General features: G+C 39.9%; 1 protein-coding gene across 1 annotated transcript in view; it reads left to right on the top strand.

Moving 5' to 3' along the window:
* The window catches only part of smad1 (SMAD family member 1), an 87,043-nt gene extending 68,822 nt beyond the window's left edge, over positions 1-18,221 (top strand). The window contains exons 5-7 of the mRNA XM_048607128.1: positions 2,284-2,406; positions 15,756-15,977; positions 17,938-18,221. Of these exons, the coding sequence (XP_048463085.1) occupies positions 2,284-2,406; positions 15,756-15,977; positions 17,938-18,221 (629 nt within the window). The remainder of the gene's footprint in view (positions 1-2,283; positions 2,407-15,755; positions 15,978-17,937) is intronic.
* The last annotated feature ends 922 nt before the right edge of the window (positions 18,222-19,143 follow it).

Here is a 19,143-nt window from a genome sequence, read left to right as displayed (position 1 = left end):
AGACCCGAAACGTCAGCTTTCCTGCTCCTCTGGTGCTGCTTGGCCTGCTGTGTTCATCCAGCTCTACACCTTGTTATTTCTGTCTTTAGGGATTTTTAGTTTTCAGCTCAACATTTGTGAAGAAGTATCAAAGGAATTGGGATAGTGGGAAGTATGGAAAATAATCTATTTGACTCCTGTGGACATCAAAATGAGTTATGACTGTCTCTTTAGAACAGTCAGTGGATGCTTGAAATTCACTGCCATGGACAGATCTATAGTAGTATAATCACATTCTAAGATAAGCCTGTCTGTTCTAATAAATGGAACATAGCATCTGATTGATTGTTACCCTAAGCTTGTCAGGTACAATTGATGGGATGCTTCCTCTTGTGAAAAGAAAACAGACTGATTTGATCAAGACTGCAGTCATAATGGTTTTCTCCACTGAAATTGATTCTTGGAGGGAAGGCCTGTTGTTTATAGCTCAGAGTAAGATAGAGGCACTGGTTATACAGGTGAACGATTACTGTTGATTATTTAATTTTGAAACAAATAATTGCAGAAAATTTTATATTAACTTGTTTAAATTTTCAATAATTAATGTCTTTTTGGTGCCATGAGTCTGGAGCTCTAAATTAAATTCCTGAAAGTTGCCATCTTAACTTCACTGAAGAAACTAATACTTGACTGACTATCCATGAGCTGTTAAAAGAACAGAAAAGCTAGGAGTCACTCTGAAATGAATTTTGATGAGCAGCCTTCAAGTAAATTGTATTTTAACATGAAAACTGCTAGCTTAAAATTTGAAGTAGTTTTCTAACATATAGAGCAAAGTAAACCTAACATTAGGAAATATATAGTTGGTTCATTAAGCTTCCAAATCTGCATTAGGAAGTAGCATTTAAATTTTGGGTTTTTTTTACATTCCTTTTTCACTGAGTTAAGTTGTTTATCACTAGTTAATAGGATAGATGCATACAAGCGCTTTTGACCTTTTTTAGTTTGTCTGGTCATAAAAATACCAAACTGCCGTCCAGCATCCAGTTATCAGATTATTATGTTGTTTTTCTCACTATCTAAGCAGGAAGATCAGTTCACATGTGAAGAACATTTTCATATTAGTCCCCAATTTCCTTTGCAGTTGATCTCTTCCTTGTCTTGATCTACTATTGTGAATTAAATTAGTGCTGAATTTGCTTATCCCAAGTCTCCTATCTGTTGGCCCTGTTTGAGACTGAACAGTCATACATTTCCACTCATTTCTCAAAACGTGATATTTTGTCACCAGAGATTAGCTTTTACATAAGTCATTTGGATTAGTTAGTCTGTTTCTGCACTCTAGGTTGAATATCATTGTTTATATAATTGCATTGCTTCCAATTTTACGACGATTTGATTTCCACCATGCTTCATATCCCACTACTTGCATCTCTCTAATGTGCACCTGCATCCCATAATGTTGGTGCTATCTGTTGCAATGTTTCCATGTGGCAGTGCATTCTACATTTTTGCTGTTCTCTATGCACAGATTCTCCTGAATTCTTTGATATGTTAGTCATTTTCTTACATATATGCTAACGAGTGCAAAACATTCTGTTAATTCTCACTGTCAAACTTACTCATTTTAAAGACTTCCATCAGGCTCCGATTTAGTGTTCCTGAGAAAAGAGCCTCCACTTTCTCCATTTTTCCTGATAGTTACATTCTTGATTCTGACTGTATGGCTTAACATTCTGTTTATTTTGTTTGCTGCTTTTCACCTGTTAAGCCCCAAGTCTAATAATGAATAGAACATTTTCAATTCCAAATGTGCCAGTTTCATTCACATTCGTCGTATGTGACAACTCTCCCCCACTTATACTCGAATATGTAATTTCAAAGGACATTGTTGCAGTCACTTGTGTCCCATGTTTTATTTGATTCCTGACCACCTCAGAATCAGTTACTCTGCCACCCAAATATTCTCTCATTTGTCTACTAAAGTTCTGAATACAAATTGTGGTACGTTAGACCTACCAGTGGACCCGAGTCCACAACACTCCATTCAATAGTGTTTCCTCGTCCCGTCCACATAACCTCACTCTTCCCATGTATTCAGTGCTGTTTAACCTTTAACCAATTTATCTTTCTTCAGCTTTATCTAGAACTTTCACTACCTTGAGTTTAGCTTTCAGATTTTAAAGTTGATATTTCCTGAATTAAGCCCTTAAACACTTGCATTTTTGTAGTGACATACTTGCATTGATTTGGAGCCACTTAGGATTCACTGTACCTAGTTGTAATTTTGTTATCTTTCTACAGCAGATACTCCCCCTCCTGCCTATATGCCTCCAGATGATCAAATGACGCAAGATGGTTCGCAGCCCATGGATACGTCAAATGTTCTTGTACCTACAATACCACCGCATCTAACCAACAGAGCAGGTGAAGAATGGGAATTGTAAACAAAACCTGAAAACACAGATCTTGTAATTTTGTTTCACCAAAATGAAGTTTATTGGAACATTTGAGGTAGCTATGGATACTGGTGTTTGCTGATTATTTTGGTTGTATGTATTGTGATATGACTCAGTTTGGAACTGTATTTTCTACTGAAGATCCTTCGCTAACAGGTCTAAAGTAGCTGCTTCATTAATTTTATTTAGTTTTCTTTATATGCCTGTTTAATGAACATGACGTGATGTTAGAACTTTGTTTTTTCAAGAGGTACCATATCAGTGCATTTTCTCTGAAGTCTTCATAATTTGACTTGGACATTTTTAGTAGCTGTTAGTTGATCTGAGCTCAGACAGTTTTTTTTTTGGGGTGGCGGGCACTTCAGTTGATTACCATCTTCGTGATCTAGAATGAGGGTAAGGATCAAGCCGTAGGTCCACTGTTTATCCGGTGACATCCACTTGAAAATGTGCAGGAAAGAGAACAAAGTTGAGTTTGATATTTCACTGTCCATCATTCTACTGATGCTCCATCTTTAGAGTTGTACATGAAAAATGGGTATTTGGAGACTTGCCCAAGATCATATGAACATACAGGTTGGGAGCAAGAATAGATCACTTGACCTTGAGCCGCCTTTGCCATTTAATAAGGCCATGCTTATCTGTTTGTGGTCTCAACCCATTCCTTGTCTATTCCCTGGTAAGTCAAGAATCTTGAAAAATATTTTAAAATAGTTTTAACTATTTAGTGACTACCTCCGCTGCTCTCTGGGGAAGAGAGCAACCCTTAATTTCCTCCTCTCTCTATCCCCTTATTTTAATCTGTTTACTAATTCTACTCTCTCCTACAAAGAGAAATCTTTTCAACATCCAACCTGTTGAGCTCCTTCAGGATCTGGTATGTTTTAATAAGATTATCGTTCATTCTTCTAAATTCCAACCTGTTCAATTACTTCATGTAACGTAACCCCTCATTCCAAGGTATGTGTTAAGGTTTACAAAATGAGCTTAGGGTTGTCCGTGTGGTTTTTTTTGTTGAGCTAGAAAATTCAATGGTGTGATTACTGCTCATCCCCAGTTATATTTTTAAATGTTGAATATGGGTAGACCAAACCTATTGCCCTAAGATGGTGCTAGAATATCAGCTCCTTGAACTGATGTAGTCCTGTGGGGCTAACATGCCTATAGTGAAGTGTGGAATTTTGTGTTATTAAACCAGCGATGATAAGGGTAATACATCCAGGCCAGTATAATATGGAGCCTGGAGTGGCTGTTTCCATGACATTGAACCTCTTTGTTCTTTTTTGCTATCAAGGACACCGGGGAGAAGCTGCTGTTGAATTAAATGTAGCTAGTTGTGCCTCATTCTATAAATAATGTATGCCACAAATAATGTGCAAATGACGCTGTGGATGGATTTTGAGCCGGTTGGTAAGAACTACAAATCTACTCAAGTCAGGAGTGAGATAGAATACTCACCACCAACACAGATGGGTGTTGCCGTAACAACAGATGAGAGGCCATGATCCAGACTAGAGTCTTTTGAAGGTGAAAAGTTTCGATGAACTCATTATGCATTTAGAGTTCCCGGTCTCTAGTTTACTTTTGTTGCCCCAAGTTAGAATAGTTCGTCCTGTTCAGCTTCTAACCCGCATTAACACCCAAGTATTGGAAGTTTGAAGACACTTCAGATAAAAGTGCTGAAGAATCAGGAAATAGCTGGTCTTAACTGCAGAGATTGGTGTTATCTGTCTTTTGTTATCCAAAGCTAGATGTTTAGCACATATATTTAAGGTGTGTTATGCTGGATTTTGAAGGAATTGTGAATAGAGCTATACAGTGAAATCCTCAGTAAACAAGCCTCTCTTTGTGATGACCGGCTGGTCTTTGAAAATAGTCAAACCGCAGATGCTTTCCTGCAAAATATCTGTTTGTTTGTGTCTAAAGGCTACAGTGAATATCCATTGAGAAGTATGACCATGATCTTGGGTTAAATGATTTCAGCCACTGCAGTGTTTTTCTTTGACTCCTGTTAAGATGAGTTGTTTCGGCTTGTTGATGTCTTTACTTAAATGTCAAATATTTGAGGACCAGTAGTCTTGCCTCTCCTCTAGCTTTCACTTCTGTCCATGAAAGATGCTTGGAGATGAGTGGTTCTGACAGTATCCAGATTGTACATTAATCAAGAATTGTTTAATTGCAGTATTGACCAATTTCAGTGAAGTGTTGGAAAGAGTTGATTGGTAATCAGTTTGTAAAGCAGTAACTGGCTTCTAGATTTTAGTTGTCTGTATTAGATTTTACCTGTGGAAACAATACTACCTTCCATATGGTCAAACAAATGCCATTGTTTTAGCAATACTTTATCAGATGTGGCTAGCTTTCAAGTCCATCTGTATAGCAGTGGAAATGCGATATTGTTGAAACCTATACCTATTTTGTTCTTATACCCTCATTAACTTTGGTCACATGGAGTGAACTGAACTGGCTAGTCATAAGCATCAGAGGTAGCAAAGACCTCTGGCTGCATTGAGCCAGAAATGGTCTGGCTAGATAGAATGTACCCTGGAGAGGTCAGGAGTATTGGGTGAAGCTTGAGATTCTGTAAATGTACTCAAGTTAATTTATTACTTGATTAGATTGTGGGACAGCTGTCCAACTTGTGCACTCTGATTCATTTTTTTAAAAATTCATTTTGGGATGTGAATGTCACAACGCTGTTGCAAACATCAAACATCTCCAGTTTAGACCTTATGATGGAGGGGAAACTCATTGATGAAGTAGCAGAATATTGTTGGATCTAGGGACATTACCTTGTGAAACTCCTAAGGGCTCTTGTGGTTCAGTGGTACTGTCCCTACCCCTGAGCCAAGATGCCCAGGTTCAAGTCCCACCTCCTCCAGAGAAATGTAATATAATCTCTAAACAGGTTGATTAACATATCTATCTTGAGGAACTCTTGCACAGATGTCCTGTCACTGAGATGACTGACATCCGACAACCACAACCATTTTCCTTTGCATCAGGCATGACTTTAACCAGCAGAGAGTTTCCCATCTAACTCCCACTCACTCCAGTTTTGCTAAGGCTACTTTATGCTCCACTTGGTCAAGTGTGGCCTCTATTTTAAGGGCAGTGACTGTTGCCTCATCTCTGAAATTTCCAGCTGATTTGTTTGTGTTTGAAGTAAGGCCATAAAGGGGTCAGGAGTTAAGTGTCCCAGGTGGAACCTAAACTGAGCATCAGTGAGTAGGTTATTAAGTCTGTGATGTTTGATAGCAATATTGACAAAACTCACATCCTTTTACTGATGATTGAGTGTAGACTGGAGGGGTGGTTGGATTTGAACAGCTTTTTGTATACTGGGCATGCCTGGACAATTTTCCACATTCAGTAGATACCTATGTTGTGGATGTCATGAATCAGCTTGGTTAGGGGGCCCAGCAAGTTCTAGAGCACAATGTTGCAGTGTTATTGCTAGAATGTTGTCAAAGCCCATAACCTTTATAGTGCTCAATGCCTCCAGCATATGGAATAAATTGAATTTGCTGAAGAGTAGCATCTGTGATGCTGGTGACACCTGGAGGAGGTGAAGATGGATCAACCAATCAGCTGTTCTGGCTAAGGATTGTCACAAATGTTTCAACCTTATCCTTTGCACTGGAGTCCTGGTCTCCCCCATTATTGAGGGATATGTGTGGAGCCACCTCCTCCAGTAGGTTGTTGAACTGTCCTGCACGATTGGCATAACTGCAGCGCTTAGATATGATCTGTTGGTTGGGAAATTGCTTAGCTCTGACTCTCTCACTTGCTACTTACTCTGGCACGAAAGTTGTGTTTTGCAGCTTTGTTGGGTTGACCCCTCAGTTTTAGGTATGCTTCGTGTTGTTCCTGGCATGCCACCTTCTGTGTCTCATTGAACCAGGGTTAATGATGGCGCCGGTAGAGTGAAGGAAATGTTGTGTCATAAGGTAATAGATTATGTTGGGGTACAATTCTGCTGATGGCCCCAGTGTGACGATACTTTGGCTTTAAGGGGTGCATTTTGACTTGGATTTTTTTGAAGCGCGGTTTTGAGCCAGAGGTGACGAGTTATCTCTTCCAAACCAATAACGTGAACAGTTTGTGAGGCCCTGAATTTTTTTAATTTAGAACAATGGAAGAAGCATGAATGAGTGGTGTCAGGCTCCCATAGAACCAGGGGTTTAGTTTAGCTTTCAGTAATTGTTGGGGTTTTGAAGTTGGCTGTGGAAGCTGTTATACATCTCTCTCAGCCACAGAAAGAAGTTGGAGTTCGTTCTCTCTTTACCAGAATTTTCTCTTGGCATTCTTTTCTCCAGTCTAGAGGGAAGGGAGCTCCAGAAATAAATGGAGAAGAGGGGTAGGGCTGGACAAGGTATGTGGGATGGTGACAGGTGAGTGCAGTTGGGGAATGCTGGGGATTGGTCAAAGAGATGGGAGGAGTGGATAGGTGGGAGAGAAGATGATGGACAGGTTTGTCAGGTCGAAGAGGCGGGGAAGGAGGAAGGGTTGGTCATGGGATGATGCCAGGAGTGGGGAGATTTAGGTGTAGGGGCAGGAGTAGCACCTCCGGCGGTTGCAGGGAAAGATACCGGGGATGGTGGAGCGAGTGGGGAGTGCAGAGCGGACGAAGGAGTCGTGGAGAGAGCAGTCCCTACGAAAGGCAGATAGGGGTGGGGAGGGAAATATGTCTTTGATTGTGGGGTTGGATTGGAGGTGGTGGAAGTGCCGGAGAATGATATGTTGGATGCAGAGGTTGGTAGGGTGATATGTGAGGACAAGGAGGATTCTGTCTTTGTTTTTGTTGGGGAGAGAGGATGAGGGCAGAGGTGCAGGAAAAGCAAGAGATGCGGTTGAGAGCATTTTCGACCACTGAAAGTGGGAAAGTTGCGGCCCTTGAAATAAGAGGACATCTGGGATATTCGGGAGTGGAGGGCCCCATCTTGGGAGCAGACGCGGCAGAGGTGGAGGAATTGGGAGTAGTATTCTTGCAGGAAGGTGGGTGAGAGGAGGTGTGGTCTAGGTAGCTGTGGAAATGAGTGGGCTTGAAATAGATGCCAGTTTCGAGGCGGTCACCAGAGATGGAGACAGAGAGGTCCAGGAAGGAGAGGGAGGTATTGGAAATAGTCCAGGTGAACTTGAGGTTGGGATGAAAGGTGTTAGTAAATTTGATGAACTGTTCAAGCTCCTCGTGGGAGCATGAGGCCGTGCCGATACAGTCATCAAAGTAGCGGAGGAAAAGGTGGGGGCTAGTGCCAGTGTAGCAGCGGAAGAGGGCGTGTTCCCTGTATCCTATGAAGAGGCAGGCATAGCTTGGGCCCATGCAGGTTCCCATGACCACCCCCTTAGTCTGTAGGAAGTGGGAGGAGTTAAAGGAGAAGTTGTTAAGGGGAAGGACGAGTTTGGTTAAGAGGATGAGGGTGTCGCTGGTATTGTTTTGTTGTGTAATGTGTGTTTTGCTTAAAATTGAATAGTGTGACCATTTGACCTACATCTGGAGCACTGCATCTTAGAATTGCGTATAAATAAGATAAAAGTTAGGGTCTAGGCTATCTCCAAGTATACGAAGGCGATTTGATCTGGTCCATAATATTCAGCACCTTAAAAATGCCTCAAAGTGGGAAGCAATACATTGTAATGATCAGCGAAGTTTCCTGGCCTGTGTTAGATCTGATGCAAGAGTCTTCATGGGGTCTGGAGTCTGCTTGGGACTACCAAGGCAACTCTGTAATGACTGTGCTGCAGTTCTGATGCATCTGCCCTTCTTGGGGTGGGGGGGGGGCGGGTGGTGGTGCAGGACCAGGGGTAAGGATGGCAGTTTCCTTCCCTGAAGGTAATTCGTGAAGCTGATGGATTTCTATGACAATCAATAATGGTTTCATGGTCCTCGTTAGACTTTTACTTCGAAACTATTGTTTTCATATTCTACCATCTATTGTGATGGGATTTGAATCTAGGGTATCGGAACATTACCTGCATTTGTGGATTACTACACCAGTGACATTCCCGCTTTGTTATTCCATTCCCGTAATCTCAAACTGTGTAGATCATTCAGTAATAGAAACAAGTCTGCCATATTTCCTCAATTTAACCAATAAAGAGGTAGGTTATTGCGAAAGAAAACTTGCTTGAGCAAAAGTGGGTAATTAATTAATGCAAGGTTTAAAATGTATAAATGTGTCCAACTACTCTTCTTGAAAAGTAACACATATCTACATAACCTCACCACCCTTGGAGGAAAGTGAGCTTCATAGAATTGAATGCATCTATACATGGATAACAAATTCTCAAAATAAATTTCTAATATCGCTCATTACATATTGTACAGGAAACGTTTTTATTTTTACAATTGCATACAGCATAATAGCAAAATAATGAAAGTTTAACACAAACAAAAGCAAATACACAACAAAAAGGATTAGCAGGATATTAACGCAACACGTAGCAGCTTTATTTCTAATCCCTTCCTTTTAACTCTGCAAAGAATGTTTCACTTAAATCAACAATCCGATTGCTTTTTTTTTTGTCAGCTGGAAAGTACTTCAATCTTTAAATTCACTTTCTGAACTCCAAAACGTGATTAGTGCTCAGTTTTAAACAGTTGACTGAAACTGGGTTCTTTGTATGCCAACAACTCATTTCTTTTCCAATCAAAGTCCCTTTTGGCTGTTTTGAGAAATGTATTGAGATTTTTTTAAGTTCAAACAAATGTGCGGTATTCCTGTTGACATTGATCAATGAGAACTTTAGAGATATTTTATTTTCTCTTGATGTCATTTTAAATATACTTAATTTAATTCTTTGAGCGATACCAACAGATTCCTTATTCTGGACTTTCATTTTCCATGCCAAAATTACTAGTTTCCCGCATAATTCTCAAATCATGCCCTTCTAGTCTCGTTAGGGTATTTAACAATCTTTTGTGAACTGCTCATTTACCTGGATTCCTGCTACTTTTATAGTCTGGATTTGTTCTTCCATACTGTGGATCTCATCTTTTGTTCTCCAAAAATAGCAGAGCTGCAAAATATTCAATGTCTTTGTGTAGCTCCAGGGCATCTCTGCAGGAGATCCTCAGAGTAGTGTCCTATGCCCAAAAATCATCAGTGACCTTCCCTCTATCATAAGGTCAAGGGGCGGCACGATGGCTCAGTGGTTAGCACTGCTGCCTCACAGTGCCGGGGACCCAGGTTCAATTCTACCCTTGGGTGACTGTCTGTGTGGAGCTTGCACATTTTCCCCATGTCTGCGTGGGTTTCCTTGCACAGTCCACAGATGTGCAGGTTAGGTGGATTGGCCATGCTAAATTGCCCATTGTGTTCAGGGATGTGTAGATTAGATGGGTTATAGGGGGATGGGTCTGGGTAGGATGCACTGAGGGTCAATGTAGACTTGTTGGATCGAAGGGCCTGTTTCCACACTGTGGGGATTCTATAATTCTAATCAAATGGGGATGTACGCCGATGATTGTGCAGTGTTCAGCACCATTCATGACCTCAGATACTGAAGCAGTCCATATTCAAATGCAACAAGATCTGGACAATATTCAGGCTTGGGCTGACGAGTGGCAAGGAACATTCACATCATACAAGTGCCAGGCTGTGACCATCACCAGTAAATGTCAAGTTTGTCCACAAGCTCTAACACCAAGGGAAACCATTTTGTATTCTTGTCAGGTCAGCTGCAGTGTTAACAAAGTGGGAGGGTAATAGGAAGGAGTAGCAAGGGGCAAGAGTCGATAGTTGGGAACACAAGGGGTCTGCTCCTTGCCCTTTGACATTCAATGGTGTTACCATCACTGAATCCCCCACGATCAATATCTTAGGAGTTATCATTGACCAGAAACTCAACTGGACTCACCACATAAACACTGGCTACAAGAGCAGATCAGAGGCTAGGAATACTGCTGCAAATAACACACCACCTGACTCCCCAAAGCCTGTCCACCATCTGCAAAGTGCAAGTCAGGAGTGTGATGGAATACTCTCCACTTGCCTGGATGAGAGCAGCCCCAACTTCATTCAAGAAGCTTGACATCATCCAGGACAAAGCACCCAGCTCAATTGGCACTATATCCACAAGCTCTCTACTACCGTCGCTCAGTAGCACAGTGTGTACTACCTACAAGATGCACTGCAGAAATTCACTAAAGATCCTTAGATAGCACCTCACAAACCTACAATCACTTTTATCTAGAAGGATAAGGGCAACAGATATATGGCAACACCACCACTTTCAAGATCCCCTCCAAGCCACTCACCACCCTGACTTGGAAATATATCATTGCCCTTCAGTGTCATTGGGTCAAAATCCTGGAACTCACTCCTTAACCGGGTCTACCTACAGCACATGGACTGTAGAGGTTTAAAAAGGCAGCTCACCACCATCTTCTCAAGGGCAACTAGGGACAGGCAATAAATGTTGGCCAAAGAGTGATGCCCACATCCCATAAATGAATAAATGTAAAAAAAAGGGAAGTTCCAGCGGTTCATAACCTGTCGTTTCTCTCCTTTTTAAAGTGTTTTTCCTACTTCCTGGTGGCTGATACTTTTAAGTTCTCCAAGTTTTAATTGAAGATCTGTCTTACTGAATTTGCTTCTACAAATTTATCATTTAGCTGTTGCCAGTGCTGCTTCAAGTATCTTCATTTATTGACAGATGTTCAAGTATTCACAACCATTTGTGATTTTCATTTTTCACTACCTTTCGTCTTTTTTCAAACAAATTTTTTCTTTATATTTGTTCATTATTGGTAGTAAGCTTCTCGACTTTGGCCACAGTCATGTTAGGGAGTTTGGCAAGATCAACGTCACAAAGCAACAGCTGCAACATGATGGTCAGCATGGTGCTATCTACACCAGCCAAATCATAATCCGTTATAAAATTTACCATTTCAATAAACTCTGAATAATTCCCACGGACTTAACGCCACTTACTAGACAACTTTATAACAACATTTTGTATAAGGAAACAGGTTCATTAATCCTACGAATATCCACTATTTTTTTCCATCAAACTACCTAGAACACAAATCATTATCAGCTACTATCAATGACTGAACTGCCCCAGTGTGTCTTTAAACACTAACTTGTTCTGTTGGAGGAACTTATCACACATTCTCCATTTAAGTAGGTTCTGAGAGAGCACATTTATCAATGCCACTGCAATAACACCCATTTCTTTCTCTGGTGCAGCCTTTCCTGTAGCAACTTTAAAGATCCCTATTATTAGCATCAGCCTACAGTTTGGTTTAAAGCATTCAGTTCAAGAATGTTCTGTCTTGTGGCAATGGAAGCACGTTGCTAAGAGTAGGAGTGATGCCCAAAAGCCATTTTGGCTCGAGGAGTGGACCCCTTGTGTTCCCAACTATCGACTCTTGCCTCTCATTACTCCTTCCTATTACCCTCCCACTTTGTTAACACTGCAGCAGACCTGACAAGAATACAAAGTGGTTTGGTGTTAGAGCTTGTGGACAAACTTGTAATCATCAGCCATTTGGGCTGCTTTACTAGCTTTTGAAGCCTTTGGGTTCTTTATGTATGTACTTGCAGAGGTTGAGAATTTTTAAATTCTTCAAGGAATACTACTTTTTTGAGGCTTTCATAGGTGAACTTTAAGTGCCTCAATCCAGTGGTTGAAAGCAAGTTGCTTCACCCTCTAAAACTCAGCAAATCTGCTGAGGCTATTAATGGAGGTTTTGAAATTTCTGCCTGTAAGTTTTTAGCACTAACTTGAGCACTGAGAATAGCCATTTTGGCCATCTCATGATTGAAGAAATCTCCTCAAAGTCTGACAAATCTTCATGGGCTTTGCTTGTTAACCTGTTTGTACCTCCTATACATTCCATCCACTGACAATGTCAGACTTTCATCATACTGATCCCATTGTCAACTGTTAAGTTTCTGTATCCAAGTGATTGCAGACCATGGGTCCAGTAGCAGAGGGAGATTAAATATGCAGTGGCAGAGAGAAGATTGTGGCACTTAACCTTGACTAGGTGCAGTCCTTAAAGCTCAAGCATTCCTAGTTCTTAGTCAGGAGCTTAATTTATGAAACCTAATCTCATTAGTGGCATCCACCTAGAAGTATTGAGTTATATTGTATAGTTATACATTAATTTTGCTACCAATGGCTAGTATTGTTTTGAAGACAACTACTCTTGATAGTGAATATTGTTACAATCCAGACCCATGAGCAGGTTCTGAATTCATTCTAGTTGCAGGTTGGATATTGAAACTGCAAAGCTCCTTGGTGAGGAGGGACAATGTAGCTCCCCTTTAGGCACCCACACCCTTGGTAGTCGTAACAAGGTTAATTTAAAAAAAGGATTGTTTACTTTGAGGGACATCTTTCTCTCCAATCCAAATTAACTTGCATTTTAAAAGGAACCAATTTATCCAAACTTGCTTGAATTAACAAAAAGGCAGTTTATTACTAAATGCAAGAAGAATTAGCAACGCAACACCCACAAATGGTAGATGTGGGAAGGGAATTGAAAAGATAAAAGTTTAAAAAGAGAGATACAGGTCAGTTTCTGAATAATTTGTGAAGAGCTGATGATTGAGTATTGTGGCCTTTACTGGTGACATGGTGTTCATAGCTGATCTGTCGAATTCGTGACTCTTGATTTGGTAGGCTGAGTCGTGAGTTGCTTTTTTAAATGGTTTGCAGTAGTTAGAGTGAGAGAGTTCTTCCTTTTTGCTATCTAGCTAGCTTGCTTGCTGACTTCTAGCACTTGGGGAGAGAGAATCTTATCTGCAGCACAGGGTTGACTGGGGGTAGTTCTTGAACTGTGACCTTCACAGTATGCTAAAGCTGGAAAGTTCAGTTCTACTAGCATACTGCAGTAAAGTTGAAACTGGCTTTTTAAATCCTATCATTGTACATTATTCAAGGGGAAAGTCACAATGTATCTGCAGTTTGGGACATAATTCACAGGGGACTGGCTTGCTGTTGAGCAGGGTATCATTAGCACCTCATTGTCTTTGTAGTGACAAAAGGTCACTGTCCAGTCTGTTTGAAGTTTATAGAATTATAGAATCATGTAATTTTGCAGTACAGAAGGAGGCCATTCGACACATTCTTTTTGTACCAGCTCCCAAAACAGCAACCCAGCTAGTTCCATTCTCTAGCTCAATCTTCGTAGTCCTGTAAATTTTCTTCGGCATTTTCCATCAGTCTTCTTCTCCAGACATCTGCATGGTTTAAGTCATGAGCTGATTTTGGCTATATCAGATGTCTTTTTTTTTAGAAGAAAAGTATTTTGGAATTGCAAGTTTAAAAATGTCCATAGTAGCTTGGGGTGCTGATCTGTCATTGGAACAATATTGAGAATTAAAAGTTCTGTGCTGGATATTTGCTTGATAGTATTGGTTTTGTGAACTGCATCTGTCCCCCTGCTGCTCCAAAAGTCTGATCTAAAAGCCTGGAACACTGTGTACAAGTGCAAAATTTAGTGCATTTAATAAATTTAACTGCATGAGACAGAATAAAGCGTTTGCATATTGGAATTACAGAGACTTGCAGTTTGCACTTTTATGGACAATGCCACCAGTGTATTTTGCTGCATTGTCTAATGTGTCCTATCTCTCAAACGTGGATGATTCTTTCATTTTGGTCACTGTACTGGTTTCAGTTTTGTGTTCCATATGCAGTTGTACTTGCAGAAGTTTCAGAATTGTCATGTAGTATTTGACTTAGGTGATGCTTTCATTCATTGATTTTAAAATAACTTAAGTACATTGAAGACCTGACCTTGCATAGTTGTCCTGAAATAGAGTGCTGATGTCTTGTGTGCTTGTTAAGGCCAAAGTTTCCATTATATTGTGTGTATACTATAGTTTAAATGGTTTGTTGTGTTTTTTTGAAATAGATATTAGTTTCTTCATGGTAGAAAGTACCAGGCTGAAGTGCTTAGAAATGCTGTTATTCTTGGGACTGTAGTTCAGTCATGAAAAACTCATTTAACAAGCTGTAATCTGTAGTGTTGTCAAGCATTTACAACATTAGCGTGATTTGGAAACTACAAGACAAAGAACATCTTTCCTTCATGATTTTGGGACAAATGTAAGGAAGTCTTGTTAGGGATCTGAAGGAAATCCTATTTTTTTTCCAGTGAAACTGACCATCGGTAGTGCTTTGGCAATTTCTTATTTATCCAAGTTTGGCTTTCCATTCTTAAATAATGAACCAAGTTTCATGTCTCTGAACTCCTTTTGAAAATTATCTGTTTTCCAAAAAGTAGTATATCTGTGGTTGACCTTCTATGAAAATTGGAAAAGTTCTATGCTTCATTTCACAATGACACTTAATAAATTATTTTAATCATTCCTATCACATATGTAAACATTTAATAATTAGTCTTGCTTTAAAACAAAGGAAATGTTAATCCTTGTGTGTTAAACTAATTTTTGCATCATAAAACATTATTGGTAAATTATAGGATGCCACTATTCCTGTACTGATGCAATAAAGTTCTGACCTTAGCTATTCCTCTAGTGTGTCCTCATAAGCAAAGTATTTCTTTCTTTCTGTAAGATTGATTACCATTCTAACTCCCTTATAGCTACTAGTGGCTAACTAATGACGACTAGCTGTGAAACAAATTCTCTACCCACCTGCACTTGATTGTGTAGACTGTCAAAAATATGCAGTAAGGCCTTCTTTTGGCACAGTGATGGTGTCTTTACCCCTGAACCAGGAGGCCCAATTTCAAGTCCCACCTCCTCCAGAGGTGTGTAACATCTCTGAACAGGCTGATAAAAATAGGTTTAAAAAATTAAATTGTCTTAACCTATTAAAGAGCCACCTAAAGTTGTCTGGTTAAGGTAATCACTAGCTAAATATACAGACTGCTTTTGATCACAAGTGTGTGTTAGAAAGCTATAATGACCTTAATACTCCTGGATTAAGGAGGGCAAAATTGGTAACTATTACTGTGTGTAATTCCGAACTAGTGATCCTGCTTCAAGTGGAATTCAGATCTATCCCACTTCCATGCCCCATTCTGTAAGACAAAAGATCAAAGTTCTGGCTTAGATTAAATGGCCAGTGAGGTGTCATAGTATCCTTGTTATCTACAAAATTGTACCCCAATTAATATTTAATTTATTCAGTGGCATTGTGGAACATGAAATATTTTGGGTAGTTTTCGCTTTTGGGAGAAATTGATAAGTTGCTGACTATGACTTCAATCGTAATACAATCTATTCAGCATAAATGCACTAGTTATTAAGATATGTTTTCTCTGAAGCTGTCTTGTTTGCAATAGGAGCAGCTGTTAGTTTAGAAATATTAATGGTAAGCTTTTCTCTGCAGATGTTCAACCAGTTGCTTATGAGGAACCAAAACACTGGTGCTCTATTGTCTATTATGAGCTGAATAACCGTGTGGGAGAAGCTTTCCAGGCCTCCTCCACTAGTGTCTTGGTGGATGGATTTACTGATCCTTCAAACAACAAGAATCGATTCTGCCTTGGGCTTCTGTCCAATGTGAATCGTAATTCAACTATTGAAAACACTAGGAGACACATTGGCAAAGGTAATCTCTCAATTTTTAAGTTCCATGGGAAATATTGCATAAATAGGAGCTCCAGTTCCCGGAGCCTTCTCCTGTAATTAATTGTTATCGGTAGCTCAAATTCACTTTCTTACTCTACCTATCCTTTGAATATCTGAGGGGACCAAATATCTGTATATTTCATCCTTGAGTAAATCTGGAAGAATTACAACCTGTGGGCTGCATTTGGCCAGCAAAGCCTTTGGCCAGAGGGCTACTTCTGTGTAATGAAATTTTATAGGGACAGGGCAAATAAATGCTTAAGAAATGAAACAGCTGTCCCGACTCATTGCTGCAGGATTTCACCTGGGTAGTGACCTCGGCCCAAACTCTTCAGCTGCTTGTTGATGAGCTGCTTGTTGATGACCTTCTTAGTATCGCAGGATCAAAAGTTGGGACATTTGCTGATAATTGCATTATTGCAACTTTACTTGGGTTCTTGGGAGTGAAATGGCCTATGTCCTATGTAGCATTGTTTTAGCATAGTGGCTGCATTTTCTAATAGACACCTGCCTCCAGGCTCTGATCATTGGCTAACTCTAACTCACTTAGAAATGCTTCCATTGGCCTAAAAGCACTTTTCCTTTAAGGTCACCAGGATCTGTGTTTCTCTGTCATTTCTGAAGCTGCTCAACCAGGAGCAGTGGATCAGATTGCGTTTTGTTTACTGGTGCATGTTGCATGTTGCATGTTGCATGTGTGTGCGTTCAGCCAGATTATAAGTCTCTATGGATCATAATTTTTCCAGTTCTGAATTACATGGTACATTGCTACAAGGCAGCTCCTTCATCAACAGGAATTGCTGGAAAAGCTTGGCAGAGTTAACATTTCAGGTCCGGTGATCCTTCCTCAGAACTGAAGAGTTCTGAGAAAGGGTCACCGGACCCGAAACATTAGGTCTGATTTCACTTCATAGACACTGCCAAATTTGCTGAGCTTTTCCAACAATTCGCGTTTTTGTTTGATTTATCAGTATCTGCAGTTCTTTTGGCTCCTTCATCAATGCCTCCTGCACCTAGAGGCTCCATCAACTGAAACAGCAGGTTTCCTTTCCAAGGCATTCTTCATCCTGATTTGGTAATACTTTGTCATTATGCAGTTCCCTACCTAATTCTATTTTGAGAGTAGATTTGCGCAGATTGCAGTGATTCAAGAAGGTCTGCTCGCTCCCTGGAGGCGAAACTACAGATTGACAATAAATACCAACATCACCACTTTCCCCATATCACATTTGTTTCTAAACTTTGAACTGTGGGCAAGGAAGTAATACTGAAATTGGAGAAAACATATTAAAGGTATCTATGCTTGACTGCTGAAGATAAACCAAAAGTAGGATCTAACCATTGTCTTTCAAAAATTCTTGTACTTAGAAGCTACATCAGGGGATTTGGAGGATTGTTTGAGGTAATTAACTATAGACTATATCAGTTGCTGCCACAGCCCTGACTATTTTCACCAATTCCATCTGGATGAAGACTGGCCTGATGAGAAATAGTTATTGTTAGCACTGTTCCTCCAGCCTCTTGGAGGTGTACAAGAGTGAAACAGGACAAAAGATCATAGTATAGCGAAATAATTTGCATTTATGTTCACAATATAAATGTTTATCTCTGTAATGTTATTTAAATACTTTAAAGACAATTGAGTTATGTTTTTTAAATTTCTTTCATGGGATATGGTTGTCACTGGCAAGGCCAGCATTTGCTGCCCTAATTGCCCTTGATTGAGTGATTTGCTGGGCTATTTCAAAGGACAGTTAAGAGTCAATCGCACCTACACCTGGTAAATAACTCTATTTGTACGGTGCTGTATTCATATGTTCAAACATCTCCAAGAACTTTATCATCAACAAATTCTTTTTGAAATGAAATTCTTGTTAAGAAAAATGGAAGTAGTAGCTTGAAATGTATGGAATGCAAACCTGTGCCTGTTGATTTTGTAGGTGTTCACCTTTATTATGTTGGAGGAGAGGTGTATGCTGAGTGCCTGAGTGACAGTAGTATTTTTGTACAAAGTCGAAACTGCAATTATCATCATGGCTTCCATCCAACAACTGTTTGCAAGATTCCCAGTGGATGCAGTTTGAAGATCTTCAACAATCAGGAGTTCGCCCAGCTTTTGGCCCAGTCGGTAAACCATGGCTTTGAAGCAGTTTATGAGCTTACCAAGATGTGCACCATACGCATGAGTTTTGTAAAGGTAATAAAACTTCCACAGAAATTCTGAAATAAAACTATAGACTCATTTCTTGGTTTCATCTAGTTGTAAGGGAAACTTGAAAAAGTCTACTAGGAGAAAACAGTTGAAGGATATGTTAATGGAATAAAGTGAAGTAAATGGTTGGGGTGGAGGAAGAAATATAATGATTCGTCTTACATTTTGAAATTTCTTCCTAGATTCTATTGAATGTCCTGTTCTATACAGTAAAATTCTTTCTGTTTGGTCTTTTCTTGTACAAGACACCTTTTCATTTCCTAGAATTGCTAATATCCTTTCTCAGCTTCCCATTGATCTAGCTCTGGTTCTTCCCTTTTTTCTTCACTCCCCCATCGTTGGAAAAGGTTCTCTCAAGTTGTCCTCAGTTTCTTTCAAAATTCTGTAAACATCTATCAGATCACCTTTGTTCTTGTTTATTTGAAATCATGAAGTTATCTCCTCAATTGTTCTTGTTAATATTCTGGTAAATCTGACCGTCAGTCCTGTAAGGCTGTACATCCTTGTTAAGGTACAGTGTCCAGAATTGTAAGCAGTATTCTAGATGCAGTATAGCCACGGCTTTGTACAGCCATAGCAAATTATCCAGCCCCTATGTTCTAGCTGTCGAGTTAATGGCTAATAATTCCAATGGCTTTCCTCATTATTTTGTATAGCTTAGTTTTATTTTTGTGATGTTTAATTGGATCCCTGGGTATCTTTGAATCTCTACTGTTTCTAACTTCTCATTTAAATTGTTTGGTGTTATCATTTATTCGTCCAAAATGGATGACTTCATGGGAGCAGGAAAGTCGACGTTTCAGTTTTACACCCTTCATTGGTCTTGATCCTGCTCCTCTGATGAACCCTATCCTGCTGTGTTCCTCCAGTTCCACGCTGTATTGACTCTGACTCCAGCGTCTGCAGTTCTTGCTATCTCCTGGATGACCTTATA

This window comes from Rhincodon typus, chromosome 1 (assembly GCF_021869965.1).
Source record: "Rhincodon typus isolate 14 chromosome 1, sRhiTyp1.1, whole genome shotgun sequence".
Lineage (NCBI taxonomy): Eukaryota > Metazoa > Chordata > Chondrichthyes > Orectolobiformes > Rhincodontidae > Rhincodon > Rhincodon typus.
The sequence above is the reverse complement of the archived record's forward strand: the minus strand, read 5'-3'. Positions and strand labels throughout refer to the sequence as shown.